The sequence below is a fragment of the Ischnura elegans genome, chromosome 4 (assembly GCF_921293095.1).
Source record: "Ischnura elegans chromosome 4, ioIscEleg1.1, whole genome shotgun sequence".
NCBI classification, from domain to species: Eukaryota; Metazoa; Arthropoda; class Insecta; order Odonata; family Coenagrionidae; genus Ischnura; species Ischnura elegans.
The window spans coordinates 32,589,658-32,610,276 of record NC_060249.1 but is presented as its reverse complement, the minus strand read 5'-3'; the positions used below and the strand labels follow the sequence as shown (position 1 = coordinate 32,610,276).

The 20,619-nt window shown below is 36.5% G+C and overlaps 2 protein-coding genes across 3 annotated transcripts; one reads left to right on the top strand and one right to left on the bottom strand.

The window, feature by feature from the left end:
* Positions 1 to 413: 413 nt before the first annotated feature.
* LOC124157234 (ATPase ASNA1 homolog) lies at positions 414 to 8,554 on the top strand. 2 transcript variants are annotated; one of them, XM_046531797.1, is made up of 8 exons: positions 414 to 516; positions 701 to 983; positions 1,065 to 1,212; positions 1,287 to 1,438; positions 1,589 to 1,739; positions 6,451 to 6,558; positions 6,953 to 7,162; positions 7,797 to 8,554. In XM_046531797.1, the coding sequence occupies exons 2-8, from the start codon at positions 847 to 849 to the stop codon at positions 7,914 to 7,916; spliced, it is 1,026 nt and encodes a 341-aa protein (XP_046387753.1). In that variant the 5' UTR covers positions 414 to 516; positions 701 to 846; the 3' UTR covers positions 7,917 to 8,554. The 2 variants fall into 2 exon arrangements, with proteins under 2 accessions (XP_046387753.1, XP_046387754.1); XM_046531798.1 differs by having other exon boundaries at positions 495 to 521.
* Positions 8,555 to 13,020: 4,466 nt separating this feature from the next.
* Positions 13,021 to 18,930, bottom strand: LOC124157233 (2-amino-3-ketobutyrate coenzyme A ligase, mitochondrial). The gene is made up of 9 exons (XM_046531795.1): positions 18,622 to 18,930; positions 18,432 to 18,489; positions 18,071 to 18,359; positions 17,831 to 17,932; positions 17,228 to 17,438; positions 16,270 to 16,453; positions 14,481 to 14,676; positions 14,103 to 14,283; positions 13,021 to 14,015 (listed from the first exon to the last, which is right to left on the bottom strand). The coding sequence occupies exons 1-9, from the start codon at positions 18,656 to 18,658 to the stop codon at positions 13,861 to 13,863; spliced, it is 1,413 nt and encodes a 470-aa protein (XP_046387751.1). The 5' UTR covers positions 18,659 to 18,930; the 3' UTR covers positions 13,021 to 13,860.
* Between the last annotated feature and the right edge of the window lie 1,689 nt (positions 18,931 to 20,619).

Genomic DNA, 20,619 nt, shown 5'->3' with positions numbered 1-20,619 from the left:
TTGGACCCCCCAGCAAAATTCCAGCCTACTCCACTACATATGGTTTTATTATTTTTTTATTACGATAAAAGAAAATGTAACTCAAGACATCTTTCGCGCCCTCCGTGACTTTTTTCTGTATCCGCCAATGATTGTAAGATATATTTTTACTTTGTGTATTATGGAGTGTTGGTGCATTTAATGGGATACATTTTATACTGTATCTTCCTATTTCGGGAGAATGGGTTTGACCCCTTTATCCCTGCTCTCCTCCCCCATTGCCAGCATTCATCAGCATTGTTTTGGCAAAAAAATAGTTAGGAAACAGTCTTATTTGTTTATTGGCACTATTTTTTAAATTCTGTCACCATGTCTTCATAATTGAAGAAAAATGTAGCTTTTTTATATACTTATGAAAATTTCGTTTAGAATTCGGATTTGAATTTCCCTCTGGAACTCTGCGGGGAAAATGACAAATCACATACGAAATGTTCTCGCGTGAACATTTTGGCAGGAAGAGGAATTTCAGTTGCCGTGGTATGGTATTGTCACTAATTGAAAAATTCTTTCAGATTTGATTAGTTTTATTAAATTCATTTTTGAATAGCAAAATCAATCCACGTGTCTTAAGCTCTATTTGCTCTCGTGCCGGAAAAAAATTATTAGAGACTAGGTATACATTGTGTAGGCAAATACAGTAAAGGGACACACTCATTTTCAGGTTCTGCAGAAAGTATAATCTATACATATTGTACTGCGAGATTGCATACCAAAATTGGCAAATGTGATCATCCCCACGTATGAGTTTTTCGTGTCACAAATTATTTTTGGAACTGCTTCCTGAAATTTGACTCAAACGTTGCAAGAATGGCGAGTACATCTTCGACGCAAATGATGGATACTGGTGGGGAGCTTGAGCCTACGTTGAAAAATGTGATCGACAAAAAAACATTAAGATGGATTTTTGTTGGAGGAAAAGGTGGAGTTGGGAAAACGACGTGCAGGTTAGATGAGTTCCTTATTCTTGTGTCATCGTAAACAAACAAGGCAAAGTTATCTCATCCACCCTTCTGATTTTACTGTAGCTGCAGTCTTGCTATCCAGCTGGCGAAAGTGAGAAAAAGTGTTCTCATTATTTCAACTGATCCTGCTCACAATATTTCTGATGCATTCGATCAAAAGTTCTCCAAAGTTCCCACGAAAGTCAAAGGTTTTGATAATTTATTTGCTATGGTGAGTAACCTTTTTTTAAAAATTAGGATGAGTTAATTGTTAAGAATAGTGTTCTATTAAAATGTCTTTTCCAGGAAATTGATCCAAATGCTGGATTCAACGAACTCCCGGAAGAATATTTTGAGAGTGAAAATGAAGCTATGAAATTAAGCAAAAGTGTGTTGCAAGAAATTATTGGAGCATTTCCTGGGATTGACGAAGCAATGAGCTATGCAGAAGTTATGAAGTGAGTTCTTGTGAAATATATTTTCTAGATATATTTTGTATTTAATGTGACCTTCAGTGAAACCTTTCCCAGCAAGAAACTTATTGTTGTACTATTCTTATGTGATTGTAAATTGTGCCAGTTGAAGTAATTACTGTTCTTATTTATCAGGTTGGTGAAAGGAATGAACTTTTCAGTGGTGGTTTTTGACACAGCACCAACGGGGCACACCCTTCGCCTCTTGACATTCCCTCAAGTGGTGGAAAAGGGTCTGGGCAACTTACTCCAGCTGAAAATGAAAATCAACCCTTTTGTTCGTCAGGTATATCACGTTATTTTTGTACAATATATCGATTTCCGAGAATATTCCGGTATGTGCTAAAAGGAAAATGTTGAGTTTATTTCAGCCCAGAAATACACTCAAACAGCTGCATTTTGGTCTCTGATGTGTTGCTATCTGCTTAAGATATTGCTTCACTTTTGTTTTTCAAATGTAATTGAGCATAGGCAAGAGGTATTAGTAATTTTTCTTTGACTTTTCAATGATTGATATTGATGTATGAGGTACATGAATTGTTTGTTAATTTCCTAATTTTTGTGCTCCCTTGCCAGAGAATAGATTGGCTCTCAGAGTTCGAGACAAATGTTTGAGATGTCCATGAATCATTAGTGAAAGTTGTATCTTGGCCAACAAAGCCGGCAAAGCCGGCCTGGCCGACAAACCTGGCCAGGTTCCTAATTTTTTGTCAACATTGTGTGACGTCTCGGTCTTGATTTTATCTTCCTCCCTCGAACTTGGGTACTTGGTGCATTCATGTTATTATTATTAAAATGTGACATTGCAATATTTCCACTTAAAGTTACAAACGTTACAAATGACATCGTTACAAACGACATAATCAAGAGACTTGATAATGTCGTTTGTAACGACGAAACGCATTGTGTAAGATTAAAACTATGAGTGGAAATATTGCAATGTCTCATTTTAATAATATTATGAACTTCCACCGCATCATGACTAACATCATACAAGGCATTCATGTTATGACGTCATCATTGTTTTTCCTCTGAATTTCGTTGTAGTTTTGCATTGGTGAGAAAGGCTCTGAATAAATAACTCAATTGTGCTTCACTCACCAAATCAGCATGGTTTTTGGTGAAGTGTTTGGTTTTTCTGCATGATTAAACAAATGGAGATAGCAAGTAACTAAAGAAAAGTACTGAGTCACCAGTCATGATTGAGTTTTTGTTGAGGTTGGCATGATTTTACTGTTACTCCTTGGTAGAATGTCAACTATCGTATTATCTTGCTAACAATTTGGATGTGTGGAAGTTGGCTTGAGGAAGTGTCTAACAATTACAAAAAGATATATATACAGCTTGTATTGTACTTAGAGTAAAGTGAAAAGTTGAATTTATTGTCATTATAATAAATTGCTCGAAAGACAATAACACGGCTCTTGCTGAATTTGAGAACAAGGAATGTTTGGTTGCAAATTTAGCTACTTTAAAAATCTCACCGGTTATAAGTTTTATGTCATAGGAAGAATAGAAATGTCAGAAAAGGCTGCCATGATCTGTCACACTGGCACACTCCTTGCACCATCCAAACTGAGTGTGAAAAAGTTTTCTAGACTATTTGAATGGAATCCGAGGCATGAGGAACTTGTCCTACTTGGGTAACATTTTAATGATTGATTAACTGTGCAAAGTTTGATAATAGATTTACGTAGTGTGAAATATAGTTGTATTTTCTTCATGTGAGCAATGGCCCTGGTGCACCTTTGAACACTGAGGCAACTGAAATTTCTGAAAGTTGTCATAGTTGCAGTAATTTGAATCTCAATGGCTTATGAAACTCACTCTATTTGTTGCTGTAATTTGCCGCTAGGCAGTGGAAGGGTTAATGGGAATAGGATATTTTACTGTATGGATGAAAATAAATAGTATTTTTCTCTCTGAAAGCCGGTATTTAAAGCAGCATGTATTGTAAGTTGAGTTTTTATTCATTTAAAATATTATAAATGGAATTACTATAATCAATGCATCGTGCTGAAGTTATTTTTTCAGTTTTGCAATGATGCAAAATAATCAGGCCCAGTTAACAATTATAACATAAATATTTCTTCAAAATTTTCTTAATCAGGACCATATGACAAATTAATTTTGGAAAGTAGTACAGTGAAACCTGTTTTAAGCGGAATCTCTCGGGCCCTTCACTTTTTTCCGGATAAGACAGTAGTCAGCTTAACTCAGGGTCTGACTATTCGAAAATACCGCGAAATTCATATCACGTCTATTGCATGCGTTGCCTAAAAGGTTAGTTTGACTCAAATTCTACACGTAGACGAAATTATAATGAAATATAAAAAGAACAGCAACGCATTATTTTTAAATTGTTTATTTGAAGTAATCAGTCATTTTTGTCTGTCTTTTTTTTTCCTGTAAAATACAATTTTCTACGTTGCCAATAGCCCCATGTAAGATGTTATACAAATCAGTGTTACCTTGGTGAGACTGCATTCTTCTAATTCTTTTAATGAGACCAACATTTCTCTATACAATTTTTTATTTTCTTCACATATTGAGGTCACCTCTTCGTCGGTGTCACAGCTTTCGTCTTCTTTATTATTGGCTTTTGAGGAACCATCTTCATCGCTCGTGAGAAGATCGTTGTCAAAATCCACAAATCTCTCAGCATTCATGTGAATGCCTATTACTTGCTGCAATTCGCATAGATCCACCATTGGCTCTAAAATAGCAAAGGTCATATATATAATCCTGTAAATGCGTAAATATACATTTACATTGGTGATATATTAGGATGTAAATTATTTTCCTTACCTTCCTCGGGGATCAGTTCTGGCGGAATTCCAGCTTTGGCGAAACATTGTTTAACAGTTGATGTTTTAATATCTTTCACTGCCAAATTAATCCAATTAATGGCATCCAGCTCTGATATTTTTTATCTCCTCCGATACTCAATTCGCAGTATCTGCAGCAGCTAATAATGATCGCATCATGTACTTCCTATATTGTGCCTTCAGCAATCTAATTACTCCCTGATCCATTCGATGAGTGATTCTTGTTGTGTTTGCCAGAAACCAGGCTAGCTCCACATTCGCAAGGTGAATTTTAGGGTGACAGGTTGCATTGTCAAGGAAAAGTATGACTTTCCTATTTTTCGTCTTCATTTCGGCATTGAAATTTTTAAGCCACTCTTCCATGTTTGAAGCTGTGTTCCATGCTTTTTTATTATGTCTCCATTTGACCGGTAGCTTCTCAATTTCAACGTTTATGAAGCATCGTGGTCGAGCTGATTTCCCGATGACAAGAGGCTCTAGGAGCTCCCCTGCCATATACCCACAAATGAAAATGGTCAAACACTCCTTTGAGTGCTTCCCTCCTACAGAATAAAGAATAAGTGTAAATGTAACATCATTGTTTGAATTTTTACCCTAATTTCTAGAAATAGAACTCGGAAATGCATGCAAACCCCTTGCAGTTTTCTCCTTTTATGCACAATGTTTTAGACGGCAGAGCCCTAAAATACATTCCGGTTTCAACCTTGTTGTAGATATGGTTGATAGTCTTTAATTTTTACTTGAACCATACATTTCCACCCCTCTACGGTTTCCATGTCAATGTCATTTGACTCGCCAACAACACTGCTCCAAACAACATTGCATCTTGCTCTGAAGCTCTCTAGCCATCCATTGGAGGCCTTAAAATCCAATTTTCCTAAAGAAACTGCAAATTCCTTGGCTTTTTCTTGGGCTATTGGACCTGTCAATGGAATATTCCTCGATCTTGCTTGCACTAACCATTCCCAAACTAATTCGTTTATTTCTTCATATTCGTAGAGAGGTGTTTTCCTCTTTGAATGTAAACTAAGGCCTAAAATAATCGACGGAAACAACAATTATTCTATGGTGTGTCGTTTTGCAAACTATTGTGGCATGGGAAAAGAAGAAATATGTTTCTTAGAACCTACCTCTTTCAAAGTCTTTTTTAATTTCGTCCTTCTTCTTAATTGCTTCGTAAACTTGAGTCTTTCCACACTTAAACTTCTCTTGTATCTGCTTCATGGAGAGCTTTTCTCGTTCAAAGCACTCGATCAAGTCAAGTTTATATTTCAGCGTTAATACGTTTCGTGGCATGGCGGAAATCAGTCAGCAGTTCCCTTTATTCTTAGCGTTCTGCGTTGTATTCTTACCCTGTCGGCAGCACTTAGGATAATGATTTCATCTTATTTGGTTGCGAGCAAGGATGCACAAAATGCTCGTGTATGTAGAGAGATGGTTCTACGAGTTGGATGGGAGGTAAATGTGCAAGCATGGGTTGGCGGAATGGTTAAGAAAGGAGGTGGCGGGAGGGAAGAGGGGTGGAATATTGTGGAGCATTTGATACAATGTACGTGAAACGAAACTCACTGCACTTTACATTAAGGACGAGGGACATAAGGCACTGGACGAGGATTAACACTAGGTTTAGGGAGACATGGAAGTGTTTTGGTCAAGGTTGATGCCATATTGTCCGGAGTCCCTCCTGCGACGTGATGTCAGTCAATAATGACGTAGACCTTAGTGAACGTACGACACATTTAACTGGTTCCCTTGGATTATTTTCTATCGAGAGGGCTTTACAAAACATTTTAGGATTTTATTCCCTTACGGTAAAAATTGACCGTGGAAGTTTTTTGCAATTCCGCTTAACCAAGAAACACATGCCCGGGAATCGATTCCATTTCCGCGTTTGAGAGTTTCCGTTTAACAGAGGGCACCAATGCACGTAAAACCCTAGTGTGACCGCCGGCAGGTTTCACTGTACATACATACATTATATAGGGGCTCTACAAGTTGAGGAATAACCAACTTGGTGGATACTTTATGTATTTAAATCTAGTTAGGTCTGTAACAGTTTCCTGATAATTTTTCTTAATACCTTGGAATTTGCTGCTATTTTACGGAATCGATGAGTTGGAAGGTCATATTTTGGTGTAACATATCTTTTTTAATTCATGTACTTTTCAGATAAGCTCTTTGCTGTCCCTTGATGATTTCAATCCTGAGACATTTGCTTCAAAAATGGAGGATTTATTAGCGGTGATACGTCAAGTCAATGAACAGTTCCATGATGCTGTACGTACAATTTATTTCCGTATCCCCTGTGATCTTCCCCTTTATTAATGCTGATTTATTCTGCTACTGTGCTCTCATTTCTGGATCAGTGTAATTCTTAAAGATATGATTGTTTGATGGATGTTAATAATTGATTTGAGGTGCCTATAATGTTATATAATAATAAGGAAAAAGTGAATTGAAAATTATACTGTTTTTATTCATTAGCTATCTTATCTTTTGCATGTAAATTTTGCACTTAAGCCATCTTTACTTTCTTCTTGACTACGTTTTTCTTAAGATTCAATTGCATAAAAAATGCTTTATATCACCTAATACATAAATAATCCTTTTATACTTCAAAATTTTCTATTTTTTATGTTATTTAATATATTTTTTCTCTCTGAAATAACAGGAACAGACTACCTTTGTGTGTGTGTGCATTGCAGAATTCCTGTCCTTGTATGAAACTGAAAGATTGGTGCAAGAGCTTTCTCGGAATGGCATTGACACCTGTAATATTGTTGTTAACCAGTTATTATTATATTTAAAGTCTTCTGGAGATCAAGGTCCTTGTCGGATGTGCGCTGCTCGATATAGGACTCAGGAGAAATACTTAGATCAGGTTAGTTAATTTCTCATTCACAATGTGATCATGTATTTTTCTCTATTTTATAGATATGTGCTTACTTCTTCATTTACAATTCTCATCATATGTCTAATATGTTCCTATTAATATAAGATTTTTTGTAAACACCTCTGTATTACTTCTATTTTTGGAAGCGTTGGCTTTGGGTCTTTGTTAAAATAATTCTGTTCTCGCTTTTATAGCATAGCTTGTGGAAAAGTTTTTTTTTCTGAAAATTTTAAAGTTAGGATTTTCCTGGCAGTGGTGCAGCGAGTGGGGGGGGGGGGTTCAGAAATTAACCCAAAACTCATAAAAATTTTAAAATTTAATATATTTTACTTAATTGGAGAAATATTACCAATAGATGAGTGTAAGAATTATTAAAGTATCCCTCGGGAAGCCGTAAAACTCACCATTTTGAACCATTTATGTTAAAAAATTTCCGGGGGAAGGCACCTGCATCTCCTGTATTCCATACCTCCAGTATCAGTTGCGCCTAAAACCCCCCTACCCTTAACACGTAGCTGCACGCCTGTATACTAGAGCCTGTAAATCATATTAGGGATTGTTATGTAGACTGTAATCTGTTGTTATATTTTAGTAAAAATATTAATTAAATTTATAATTTTAGATTACAGATCTGTACGAAGACTTTCACATAACAAAGTTGCCTTTATTGGAACAAGAAGTGAGAGGTGTTGAGCAAGTGAAGAAGTTTTCAGAACATCTTATCAAACCTTATGGAGATTAATCAATTTTTTTACCTCTTTACACCTTCATTCCATACCATTTATAAATATTTAATGTGAGTAATGGAATTCAATTGATACATGTGTTATAACTTAAAAAAAGTGTTTTTTGTGGTAAGTTTATTATAACATGTTTTTCTTTCTATGTCAGATTTGACTTAATTAGCAATCTTCCTTAAAAGGTCAAAAGTGTTCACAAAGTTGTACATTTTACATTAATCACAGAGGCAGAAAAGAAAATGACATTTCTTTTACAACCGTTAACTGCTGTCTTCCTATAAATTTTCTATTTTGGAGCATTAAATTATTGTGGATTACCTACCATTGTACTGATGCTCTGGTGATTAAAAAAACATGTTTTAAATGCTATTTATTATTGGGGAGTCTTTGTAGACAGATCATGAAAATGGCATTTTTCTCCACGTGTGTTTTAATTTCATTTTAAGCATATTTTATTTAAGGTTCTGTATTCTTTGAACTATTATATCTTCTTTTTGAATCAAGGCTTAACTGTCAATGATTTTCCCAGCATTTTTACATGAAAATTGGATGTTGTTTTCTGTGTTATTAGTACCTATACTTTCTTTGTTGAATAAATTGAATTTTAGTTCTCATTATTTACAGATTTTATCAAACCAAATAAGTTTTGTTCTTCCACCAGTATGGATTAGCTATATTTTAAATTCCTTTTTTTCTGAATAATGAAATTCGTCTGTAGGGACTGAATTATTGTATGTAGTTTGCATAACCATTCATACCTTCTTTTCAACAAACAATTTTCTTGCATAACATTGTCTTCTTTGCTTGAGGTCAGGAAAAATTCATTTTAGTTGCCTCCTTCCTTCATACCCAAAGATATGTTCTATTTTTGTGGTGTTCTCAATTTTTAGATTTATGAAAGAACCTTGCTGATTGTAAACTCAATAAGGAAACCATTGGTATACAATTATGGGTAAGAACAGCATAATGAAGTGACATAGTCAATAAATCTGGTGCAAAGATATGAACTCGAACAGCTGACTTGGTATGATTAGTATCTTTAGATACAATTGGGGTCTAGAATCCCCATCATGTTAAATGATTTTTAAAAGCAATTTTTTCATTAGGTGCTCTTAAGTTAGGAGAAACTTTGAAGGTTTATTTCAAGTTGATTGAATTCTTAATTTAAACTCAGACCACAGCATTTTTAATGACTCTGCAGCTTTAGGTTTTAGGGCTAGTTCTGGATCACTGAATTTATATAATCCAATACATGAACTCATATTCCTAAGTTAGGACTGAAAATCGGAAAGTGCTCAGAATTTATAGTTTGGCCTGATTTTCAAATGAATGAGGTCAATGATGAAATGCAACAAAACTTTTTTTTCGTTTGATTGGAGTTTTATTGAAACATTACAATGAAGCATGAATTTCTGGTAAGGAAAGTTGTCGTAAAAACCTGACAAAGGAATAATTTTATTCATAGATACATATCTACATGTCATAGGAAGACTGGACACAATGCCTTACTATATGTTATTCTGAAGTGAGGCATAATTCTTGGATGACCTGTGCATCCTCGTGCATGACTGGCACCCTGATTTTGACACCACCAAACAAGGTGTTGATGTCACAGGTCCATACTGCGGTGGTTGGGGCTAAGGTTGAGCTTAATAAGCCACTGTCGGAGAAATAAAGCCTACTTAGTCAATATTGGGCGAGGACAAATTTCAAAGCACTGCATGAAATAAGTCAACACCTTGTTCGGTAAAACGTATCCTGAAGTTCGCTTTGAGTTGATGGCTTGGTGGTGTAATGGGCTAGCTCACCTGAGCGGCAATTGAAATATCCATGTTCGAATCCCAGCTAAATATTTTTTCATGGCAAATGTCATCCTTGGTGTACATACGAGGGTTGTACCAAAAGTAAGGTTCCCAATGAGCTACAATGTTGAGCGAAGGTGACAGGCTAAATCCCACAACATTGCCGTGCACAGTGGTTCCCCTATTCTCGAGTCCGCCAGTCCGCGATTCACTGTGTCACTCATTATTGGCTTAGCAACTGTCACCAATGAAAGTGATGATCCCGTTCCCGCCAAGTGTGAGGATCGAGCAGTAATCCGATTTTTCCTTGCAAGGAAGTTACCGCCATTGGAGATTCATCAGCAACTGACTGAACTTTATGGTTAAGAGTGCATGTCCATTCAGCACGTCCGCAAATGTTGCAGGGCTTTTGCCGAGGGCCGCACGGAAGTTCATGAGGAAGGAACGGAGTGGTAGACCGCCAGTTTTTGATTGTCCTGAAGATCAACAGTGAGCTGCTCAAAGATCGGAGGGTCACTGTTCGTGAACTTGTTGAACACATTCCTGAAGCTTCCCATGGCACAATTGAAAGAATTTTAACAGAAACGTTGGGTTATTGCAAGATGTGTGCTTGCTGGGTCCCCCGTTGCTGACTGACGGATACATGCCGCAACGCCTTGACTGTGCTCGCAAATTTCTTCAACAATTTTAGGGGGGGGGGGGGGAGGAGTTGTTGGTCTCTATCTTCACCGGAGATGAAGCGTGGGTATTTCATTATGTCCCCGAAACAAAACTCTTAGGTGGCAAATGCTTCAAGAGCGACGATGAAGTCCGAGTAGAGGTCGCACACTTCCTCAACGGATTGGCGGGAGACTTCTTCAACTTAGGGATAAAAAAGCTGGACCACTGTCTTTAAAAGTGTGTCGAAAAAAATTGAGACTACGTTGAAAAATAATCAAAATTGTAAGCTTTTCAACGATGTGAAAATTAATATAAATAAACAAAGTTTTGTATTTGTAAAAAATATGGGAACCTTACTTTTGGTACAACCATCGTATATAACTTTGCTTCCATGCATGTGACTGCATATAAAGTCACTTGTTTCATACAGCGCTTTAACAGATCTCTGTTTGTTTGTTTCTTACAAAGCAAACATCAACTGCAGCAGAGCTCGTCACAACATCATGCATAACAATCGAATCGTGCTATGAACCCCTTGGTTTCAGGTCGGCTTGTAGCCAGAAATTTGTTCCAGGGTGAGCTTGAGTGGTATGCAGGTTTCCTACACTGGTACATAATTATTATTTTTATTTTCACGCATTGATAGCTTCAATGATGGCGGTAAAGTGACCGTTTTACACCATCATTTCTGCAATGACTCCAGGAATTGGAATCCCATACCTTTGTCCATCATTTAGCATGACCCTCTATCAATGAAACCATTCTTGGCACTGTCTTTCAGCCAATCAGAATGCAGAGCCACTCTCTGCATCAGCAACGACACATTTTGCTTTTAATGGAATGACTGAATGAAGTAGTAAATACAGGAAACAAAGGAAGAAACAATTGAAAAAGGGAGGAAAGTATGGCAGTATTTCAGAAAATTATGGTTCAAGCAATCTATTATTTGGTCTATTAAAAGTTATCACTGGATCTATCACTCTGCAGAAGGGTAAAGTGATCATGTGATTCGCGCTTAAGCTATAATTTCATTTGCATTATGCTGAAATTTATAGCCATTAGTGCGAGGCCTTCTGGGGTATGATGGTAATGAGGGCTGCATATTTAGGGGTTCATCTTGTCTTCGTTGTGATGGAGACAACAGTTTCTCCTGCATTCTCATCTGGCATCTTCAGGTCGAAGTCCATCTTTTTCATTATCTCCTGCATTCCAGCCGTCTTGTCAAGTCCAACTTCGACCTGAAGATGTCTGCTGGAATGCAGGAGAAACTGTTGTCTCCATCACAATGACAACGTGGTGAAACCCAAAAAACGCAGCCTTCATTTATTGCCATTATTGATTTCTACCTCATTGGCCAATCATGCCTAGGTCTCTTTAGGCTCTAGCTTCTGAAATCCACCTGATTAAAAAAAAAGTTTTCACCTTAAAGCACTGGCAGTAGAAGTTAATGTAATCTAGTTTCAAGAAAATTTCGAATCCAAGACCCTTATGTCAATCTTTAAATCACAAAAGTAGAGAGAAAGTCAAATTATAATTGCCCCTTGGCTAGTTTTAGTCTCTTAATGGAATTCACTACCGGCAGTTGCAGCATCGGAAATAATTTCTTTGGGGGTGAAGCCCTCAAAGACTCGCCCTTGGCTGCGTGCCTGTTTATTGCTAACATAAATGTTTATCCTTTGCCACATCATTAATAGTGGGTGTTTTGTGGCACAGAGATATGCAAAACAAGGATGAGAATTCATCAACTGGTTCTCTGCCCTTCACTGGCAGGTCCCTAACACCAAAGTTGTCTCTTCCTCCTCCTGTTCAAGGCCTCTTGTTTGGTTTCCTTACAGCTTTCTTTTTAACCTCACTGCATGACATCATTAGCCTTCATCTTCTCTTTTCTCCTTCCACTTTTACCTCAACTGCTGTATTTAGAATCTTAAAATATGCCCAAAAGTAGTGATGGGAAAAATGTTGGTAAAATTCAATTTTTCGAGCTATTGATCTTTAATCGAAATGAGAAGCTGGATTTTTCAACAGAAATCGAAAAATGAACCAAAAGATCGATAAATCGAAAAAAAAATCGATGGTTCTCTTTTGAAAAAATGCAAATGAGTGCTATCTTTGCGGAGAGTGGTTGCTGTTATTCATGCAGGCATGGACGAACACCGTCCGCATCTGCACATGTCCGTTGTGTGCAGATTGCCTGGGTGGAAGAACATCATACTGCCAAGTGCAATCCAAGCAATTGCTGTGTACCAGGTTAGAAAAACGGAAGAAAAATGTCCATCATTGGAGGTTTTGGGTGCGCCCTATTGTGTCACAAAGAAAATTAAAAGCCACTTTCATGACCACATTTACTGAGAGACTTGCTCATGAAAATAGGTTTTTCAATTATTTTTGCATGCCCCCAAAACAGAAGACCATTGAACACAGTGTAATTCAATATACATGGCGAGTATTATCTCGCATCGGCTGGTATTATCCTGAGCCCTGGTTATTGGAGGTCGGAGTTGATATAGTTGAGAGTTTCAATGACTATTTAATTAAAAACCTGGATTCCACTGAGATGCCATTGATTTTGGATTAAGGATGGATCAAGAGTTAGATGGATATGAGATAATCACTTGGTGAATTCTAATTAAAATAAAATGAAAAATTCACTGGTTGAATTAAAAAATTGTAATTTCACAATAAAAGTATACATTAAAGTTTTACTGCCCAGAAAAGAAATTAGCATTTACCTATGGTCATGTGCAAATTTATCAATATCTGAAAATGTATTAAAAATATGTTTGATCTTTCAAAATTTTATAAATGCTGCTGAGGTGCAGAGTGAATGTAATTCACACACTTAGCATCATGTATATTTTTGAATTGGTAGCATAATTACAAAAATATGAATAATCAAGTCTTCGACCAACCTCAAGGAAACCAGCACTATTTTTAAATAAGCTTGAACTGATATTTTTAATTTAAGATCTAATCCTGTCAAGTTTGGTGGTTAAATTTTTACAATTGAAAATAAAAATTATGCATGCATGGTATTAATAAATTAAGTAGTTCAACATAACTCAAGTCTTTAACAATGTATAATATTTCACAACAATAGCATAACTTGGGAAAATAAGGTTCAGCATCAAATGATGCAGGAACTATCACAATTTTACACTTTAACAATTGCTCAAAATAGTTAGAGAGCTTTACAATCATAAATACCGCAAGGTTTACCTAATGTGCGGAAATCAAAATTTAATTTCAAATTATCAGATCTTTAAGAAACAAGAGATAAAATAGGAAAACCCACACTGTTTCACCATTACTAATCATATGAATTATTCACATTAAACAACTTAGCAACCCCCAATCAGATTGCATATGATGAAGTGTTTTCCAGACATCCTGAGAAGTGGCTGCTTTTAATGCCTTTACTTCCACATATGCAATCTGTTTTGAATTATCCCACTTCTCTTGCTTTGAAATGGAAAATTCCAGAAATTTATATAACATTCAATTCTTTTCCTATGGATTCAAATGCACTCAATGCTCGAGTTATGTCATCCTTCGTATGTGCGGCAGATATCTGCACCCGGATTCTGGCTTTTTCTTTGGGTACGACAGGATAGCTGAATCCCACCACATAAATCCCTCTTTCTAAAATGCAAAATGAAAGATAAATAAGTCATACATATTGCTCTACATGATGACACAAGCAGCAAGCTCAGATACTATAAAACACACCTTGCATTTTCTCTGCAAATTTGGAGGTCAACTTTGCATCTTTAAGCATTACAGGGCAAATAGGATGGGATGGATCGCCAATTACATCAAAGCCCATCTTCTTCAAACCATTACGGAATTGGGTAGTGCCACTTTGCACTTTTTTTACCAAGTCAGAACTCTCCATTAGCATGTCTACAACCTTAAATGAAATATTATTATGAATATTACAATTACAAACTGGAACAGCAAATACTAGATAATCACAAATATAATTAATTCATATGGTATATGCAAAACATTTAACGCCATAAAACAAATTGGATTAACTTAAGGTAAAGAGGGGTAAAAATATCTTAAAAAGACAATTTTGGTTTCATTAATTGAAAATGAACTAACCTTAATAGCACATGAAACAACGGGAGGTGGGAGAGCATTTGAAAAAAGATAAGGGCGTGATCGCTGCCTGAGCATTTCACAAATCTCTTTGCTAGCAGTTGTGTACCCTCCAGAAGCTCCTCCCAAAGCCTTTCCAAGAGTAGAATTCAGAATGTCTATTGATCCAAGAGGCAAATCAAAATATTCTTCTGTTCCCCTGTAGATTAGATATTGAAAGTTATTAGTTTAAAATTGCATAAAAAGACTATTTTGATCAGCAAATGTAAAAAAGCCAGCACAAGGCAAATAGAATTTTGATTACTGTGTGGATCTTCTAAGGATAGGAAAGGATATTCATAATATCTACGTTGCGCTCAAAAATCATAATTTGCTTTTTAAAAGTGTTTTTGCTGTTCTTGCTTGTGAAAATGTCTGATTAATGATCTAGGATTATTTTATGTGCAAGATCAACAAATTAAATTAAGGTCTCATTTTCCATCATGGCCAATGATGTTTAAACTTTTTTGTGGATTGATCCGACCCTTTAAAAAAAAAAATATCTAATGATATAGACTTCTACGCACTTATGTTGTATATTATTTGTAGTATAACACCCGAGTAAATGCATGGGGTACAAAAGTGAAAAGGTAAACACGTATCTGCCATGATGAAGGATATGAACAAAATTTAAAATGGTTTTTCTTGCATGAAAAGTAAACCCAGATACTCCATGATCCTTTCCCTCGTAGACCCTCACAGTACTCAAAATCCCATATCCCTCGTGCTGGCTGGGGACAGAAAGTATTCTCAGCTTTTTTTTAATGTGAATAGTGAAGAACTGGCGAAACTGAGTTTCACACATCCTTCCTGTTTAGCTCTGTGACTCCTCAGAAAACTGAAATGTGCTCTAATTGAATTACGTAGGGAAATGTTTACATTATAAAGTAATGAGACAATAGAGGGTTTTCACAGCACAAAAGAAAAGAAAGTAAAAAAAAATCAATAATAATAGTGATGATTATTAAGCCTCTTTATCAATGCAATATTGAGACTTGAAAGACCCTTAAATTATGCATACATTTCAAATGTTGTAAAGAAAGGAATAGATATGACGATGAGGTTTTCCTGGCACAAATTAATACAAAATGATCATTGTATTTATTCCAAATTTATCTTCATTATACTTTAAAAAAATACTGATTCTATTGATGACATAATAAATGTCAGAATGTAATTTTGATACATAAGCTGACTATTCATTAATTTATCTTTAAGATAACATTTTCAGCTATTTAGGCTATGGCACTATTTTTCATGTTCTGAATTTCTTTTAAAAATTACAACATTGTATGTTAATTTTCTTACATTTATTTTATCAGGATTCACAAGGCAGATTATAGAGAAAGCAAAGGAGCAACCAACTTTAATCCGTCCCTGCCTTATCTCACACACATATTATCACTTTTCTTTTAAAATAACCTTTAAAGAAGTGTCTTTATTTTTCTATCTAAAGGGTATCCATTTCGTTTAAAAAAAACATAAATTTTTAGAGCCAGCAAATTTTTATGTACCTGAAAATTCAAGTTCCAAAAATATACACGTGGAAGGTCACTTACAACAAAGATTGGTTGAGTAGTGAGCTTTAGTCGGGGAAATTTCCACACTGTCAAAGAGAATGGCATGTTTATGTATGTACTTATTTTCTTGGGGAAATATCCTCAAATAACTATAAACTTATGCCAAAAAGTGTAGTCGCACTATCTCAGGGTGACTCTAGCACCAAAATAGATTTGCTGAGCAGTGATCTTACCTGCCAGTTTTACCAAAGAAACCTGTTGCATGGCATTCATCTATAAACGTAAGAGCTCCATATTTCCTAGCAAGCTCAATTATTTCTGGCAGTGGGGCCACATTCCCATCCATTGAGAAAACACCATCAGTAACAATAATTTTTGTTCTTGCATTTTCCGCTTCTTTCAATTTTTCTTCCAAATCTTTACACAAAAAGAAACAGCATTAGAACATACTTACTCGTGCATATCATCGTTAATACAAGAAAACATGTAAAATTTTTGACCATAAGGATTTTAACTATCCTCAAACCTGCATAATTAAAGCTATGCGCGCATTTCTAATGTATCTTGATTTACAAATCAAGCAGGAATCAATAATATCAATATTTGAAAATACTTGAGTAAATATATAAATAAATGCATAAGGAGACATCCTCTGTAGTTTTACAGTATCTTGAAATGTCTGTAGGTTTGCATGCCGCAGAATAAATATTTCATGGCTGTTCTGGTGATGCAAGAACAAATTCACAAGGGCTATTCAACCTCCAATGGCCCATACATAGTGACTTACAAGTTTGATTTTCAACGAGCCAGTTACAATGAACACAGCTATTTTACATACTCAAGACTTAATTACAGTGGCATATGAAGTTTTACAACCCCTCTTCATGGAAATCTGTCCACAGCTCATTAATTAGCGGGAAAAAATAATCTCAATTGAAATAAATCCTCAAGGAACCCAGAAGCTCTCATTGAAAAAAGTTGCAACAATATGCCATCTCAGCCATTTTTCTCACATATGAAGTAACAGACAGTTAACATCCTTATTCACTTTCTAATGTTGAACACTCAGTTGTGGCCAGTTCATAGGTTGAAAAAAATGACATCATGCCCAAGTTCAGTATTCAACTCTATAACAACAGATTTGAAAGCTATCCAGAAAAACATATATCATAACTGATAATACAACAATACCTTTCATGTCACGATGAGCATAGCGGAATTTTTTGGTTTTGGCAAGCCGAATGCCATCTATAATTGATGCATGATTGAGTTCATCTGATATGATAGCATCATCTGGTGAAGAACATAACACTTCAAACAGGCCAGCATTGGCATCAAAACAGCTGGCATATAATATTGTATCCTCTCGCCCATGGAATTCTGAAAGTTTTTTCTCCAAGTCCTTTAAAAAAAGCGGTTTTTGATAAAAGAGAAAAATTAATGATACAGATATGCAACTGAAATATATTTGTAAAGGGAATTTCATGTTAAAAATATTCCGCTTTAAATGGTCAATGGCAATTTTGTTTCACTTCATATTTAAGTACCAATATATTAAACAAGAAATGGAAACTATGTGCAAATATACATTTGGCCAGAAGTTTGACTATAACAACTTTCACTAACATTGAGGTGCATTGTATAAAATTATGCTATTAATGGGAGCTATAATATAACAGTGGAATTAAGAGAAAGCACATGATGGGATAAAATAATGACCATGGAGCGGCCCACAATAACCAAGCTGTATCCTATACTTCATGCCAAAAGCAGTTCTGTACAAAAAATAAATACCTTATGCAGACTTTGGGTGCCACATATGAAGCGCACAGAACTAAGTCCAGCACCAAACTGATCTAGACCAGCCTTTCCAGCTTTAACGACCTCAGGATGATTCTGGTTACAAGGAATAAATATTTAAACAATAATTACAAGGGAATATATTAGAATTTACAATTAGAAATATAAGAGGGCTAACGAACACAGACAAATAATAGTAACCGCGTTCAAAAGATTTAAGCATTATTCACTTACAGATAGACCAAGATAGTTGTTGGCACAAAAGTTTAACATATCCGCGCCATAACCTTCCACGCGGACGTGAACACTCTGTGGAGATGTTATAATCCTTTCTTTTTTGAAGAGTCCGGCACCTTTTATAGTATTAAGTTCATTTTTTAAGCGTTCATTGAGGTCTTGCAAACCTTTTGAGGCCACAGCTGTAGCGTACGTCCGCATATTCTTAAGGCTATCCCGTTTCGGAGCCCAGGTCCCTTGACATTTTGATGGATCCGACAATTTCAATGAATACTGCGACGAATATCTGAAACGGGAATACGTGTCGTCAACAAAACCGCATATTTCACAGCTAAAACAAAAACATTATTAGCTTTACCTGGGGCTCGAAGCTGTGACAGTATGTGTGGTAACCTTGAAGCTACAGAGTCTCTCCACTGCAAATCAGGTAAAGCGAAAATTAAGCGATTACATCTCGTATCTATGATAACTTTCCGCGACTAAGGATAATTACGACAATAAATTACAAAGAGCTAAAAACCAAACACTATAATTTATCAAGTACTTACGAGAGAAATTGGTCAATCCACGATTCAGTCTAGACATTATGAAATAGGCTTCACTCTGTAGTAAATTTTAGGAACAACTCAATTCCAATGGCAACGTTATTAATCAGGATTAGAAAACACAATATTGTCAAAATTTGGACACCGCTTCACGCCTCATTGATACCAACACCTTAGGGTTAAAACAAAACATAGTCGTCATGCGGAATATGCGATTGCGGGAATTTGCTTTACGGGGATCGAGGGGATCCAACCCAATCCATCCTTCTTGAAGGGATCGGAAAAACGCGATAACCTGGTTATCCCGGAAAGATAAAATTAATAAAAATAAATCGGAAGGCCTTGTGCAAAGGTATATATTTAAGATGGATTCGGGCGATAATTTGTGACGGGTGGGAAATGGCAAAGTAAGTAAGTTTTTAATTTTTTTTTCGTGCATCAACGACTCATGAATTGGCTCATTATCTTGCGAAATCCATGTAGCAACCAATGAGGTACAAGTTCAAATTATTCTTGATGCCCTATCGCCCTATCTGAAAGTCTGTCGTGAGAATACGAATTACCATTTTTCGACTTAAAGGAAGTTACGTCCGTTCGGGTCACAAGCAATTAAAATAAATCATCAATAATTCCGCTGTTATCCCGCTAGGAACCGTAGTAGTAGGGTAGTGGTTTTTCATAATAAAAACGTGATCACGCAGTGGCTTTGTAATGCGATGCATGTGCGAAAAGTATTATTTATTTAATTACGGGTATTCCATTCCAATGGCGTCATGGGCTGGGTTAACCAACGGAGGGGGGGATGGTCATTTGCTCGTCCAACCTGTGATTTGTAATATTTTTTTTGTCTTGGGATGTACTCTACAACGATTCATGATTATATAATGCCACCAAGGCGTTTTCAGTGGCATCTTCGGGAATGAATAAATTCGATTCACTAGTGAATATAGTACATACTATAAAAACATCTGTGAAACTATTATCGACCATGAATCAATAAGTGGAGGAATTCCGGGAAACACGAGCTGTGCAATTATTTATCAAGGATCATCAAAATATCAAGGTTGTACCGATCATAGAGTTGGATGTACTCATAGTTTTTTGTGCCGTCCACCAAACTAAAGAAGCTGAAGATTTTACTTAAATTTTATTTCTTGATTGCGGCACCGGCTGTCTAATAAATACCGTCCCGCATAACCCATTTATGGTTCCAAGCTGTGAATATATCTTTAGCGTTGGGAAAAATCTAGCTGCGTTCAATGTAATTATGTACTTATGATAATTCAAAATCTGAAATCGTGATAGGTCAGGATATAATAGCCTTGGCAGTCTTTGCACCCATATAAATAATGGGCTGGCAGTGAAAGGGTCCAGCTGGTGAATGAAGTGCTATTGATGTCCGCCATATAAATTAGCATTAATCCCCTCACTCAATTCATATCTGTGTGCTCATGTCAGTGTGATTCTCGAGACTATGGAGATTTTGGTCTCTTAAACCCTTTCGCGCCGGACGGCGGGTGGAGCCGACGGGTATTTTCATACGCAGATAACCTGACGTCGGGTAGAGCTGTCGCGGATTTTTCAACGCAGACGACCGGACGTCGGCTCTGGCCGACGCGAGGGAAGGGAAGTGACCGCAGAGGTAGCAATTGTCCGATGGATTGAGGCCCGGCCTGAGACCCAGCTTAGCGAGTCCTTAGAGCCACTCACAGGCAATAAAGCCCGACCCTCCCACTCATTTCCCAAGTAACATTTTTGGTTGGCCCTCTGTTGGCAGATGGTGGGACACAGCGGTTGGCCCATGGTATGATTTGGCCACCTCGCCAACCGTATCCCAACCAACGATTCCCCAACGATGGGCCAACAGAGCATTACAGTCGGGCCTTCGTATTCCCAACCCAAGGCCAACAAATCTCCAACCGTTGGCCCTTTTAAATTCTGCCATCCGTTTCCCAACAAAAGCTATATTTTACTGGCATTTCTCATTTTTATAGAATGAGA

What these genes read in the sequence shown, in the direction of transcription:
- LOC124157234 (XM_046531797.1), top strand. Translation starts at nt 847, where the DNA reads ATGGCGAGTACATCTTCGACGCAAATGATGGATACTGGTGGGGAGCTT. An exon ending in ATGAACAGTTCCATGATGCT is followed by an intron (nt 6,559 to 6,952) that starts GTACGTACAATT and finishes CTGAAATAACAG; the next exon opens with GAACAGACTACCTTTGTGTG. An exon ending in AGGAGAAATACTTAGATCAG is followed by an intron (nt 7,163 to 7,796) that starts GTTAGTTAATTT and finishes TTATAATTTTAG; the next exon opens with ATTACAGATCTGTACGAAGA.
- LOC124157233 (XM_046531795.1), bottom strand. Translation starts at nt 18,658, where the DNA reads ATGTCTAGACTGAATCGTGGATTGACCAATTTCTCTC. An exon ending in TGCTCATCGTGACATGAAAG is followed by an intron (nt 16,454 to 17,227) that starts GTATTGTTGTAT and finishes TTTTGTGTAAAG; the next exon opens with ATTTGGAAGAAAAATTGAAA. An exon ending in ATTTGCAGAGAAAATGCAAG is followed by an intron (nt 14,016 to 14,102) that starts GTGTGTTTTATA and finishes TTTGCATTTTAG; the next exon opens with AAAGAGGGATTTATGTGGTG.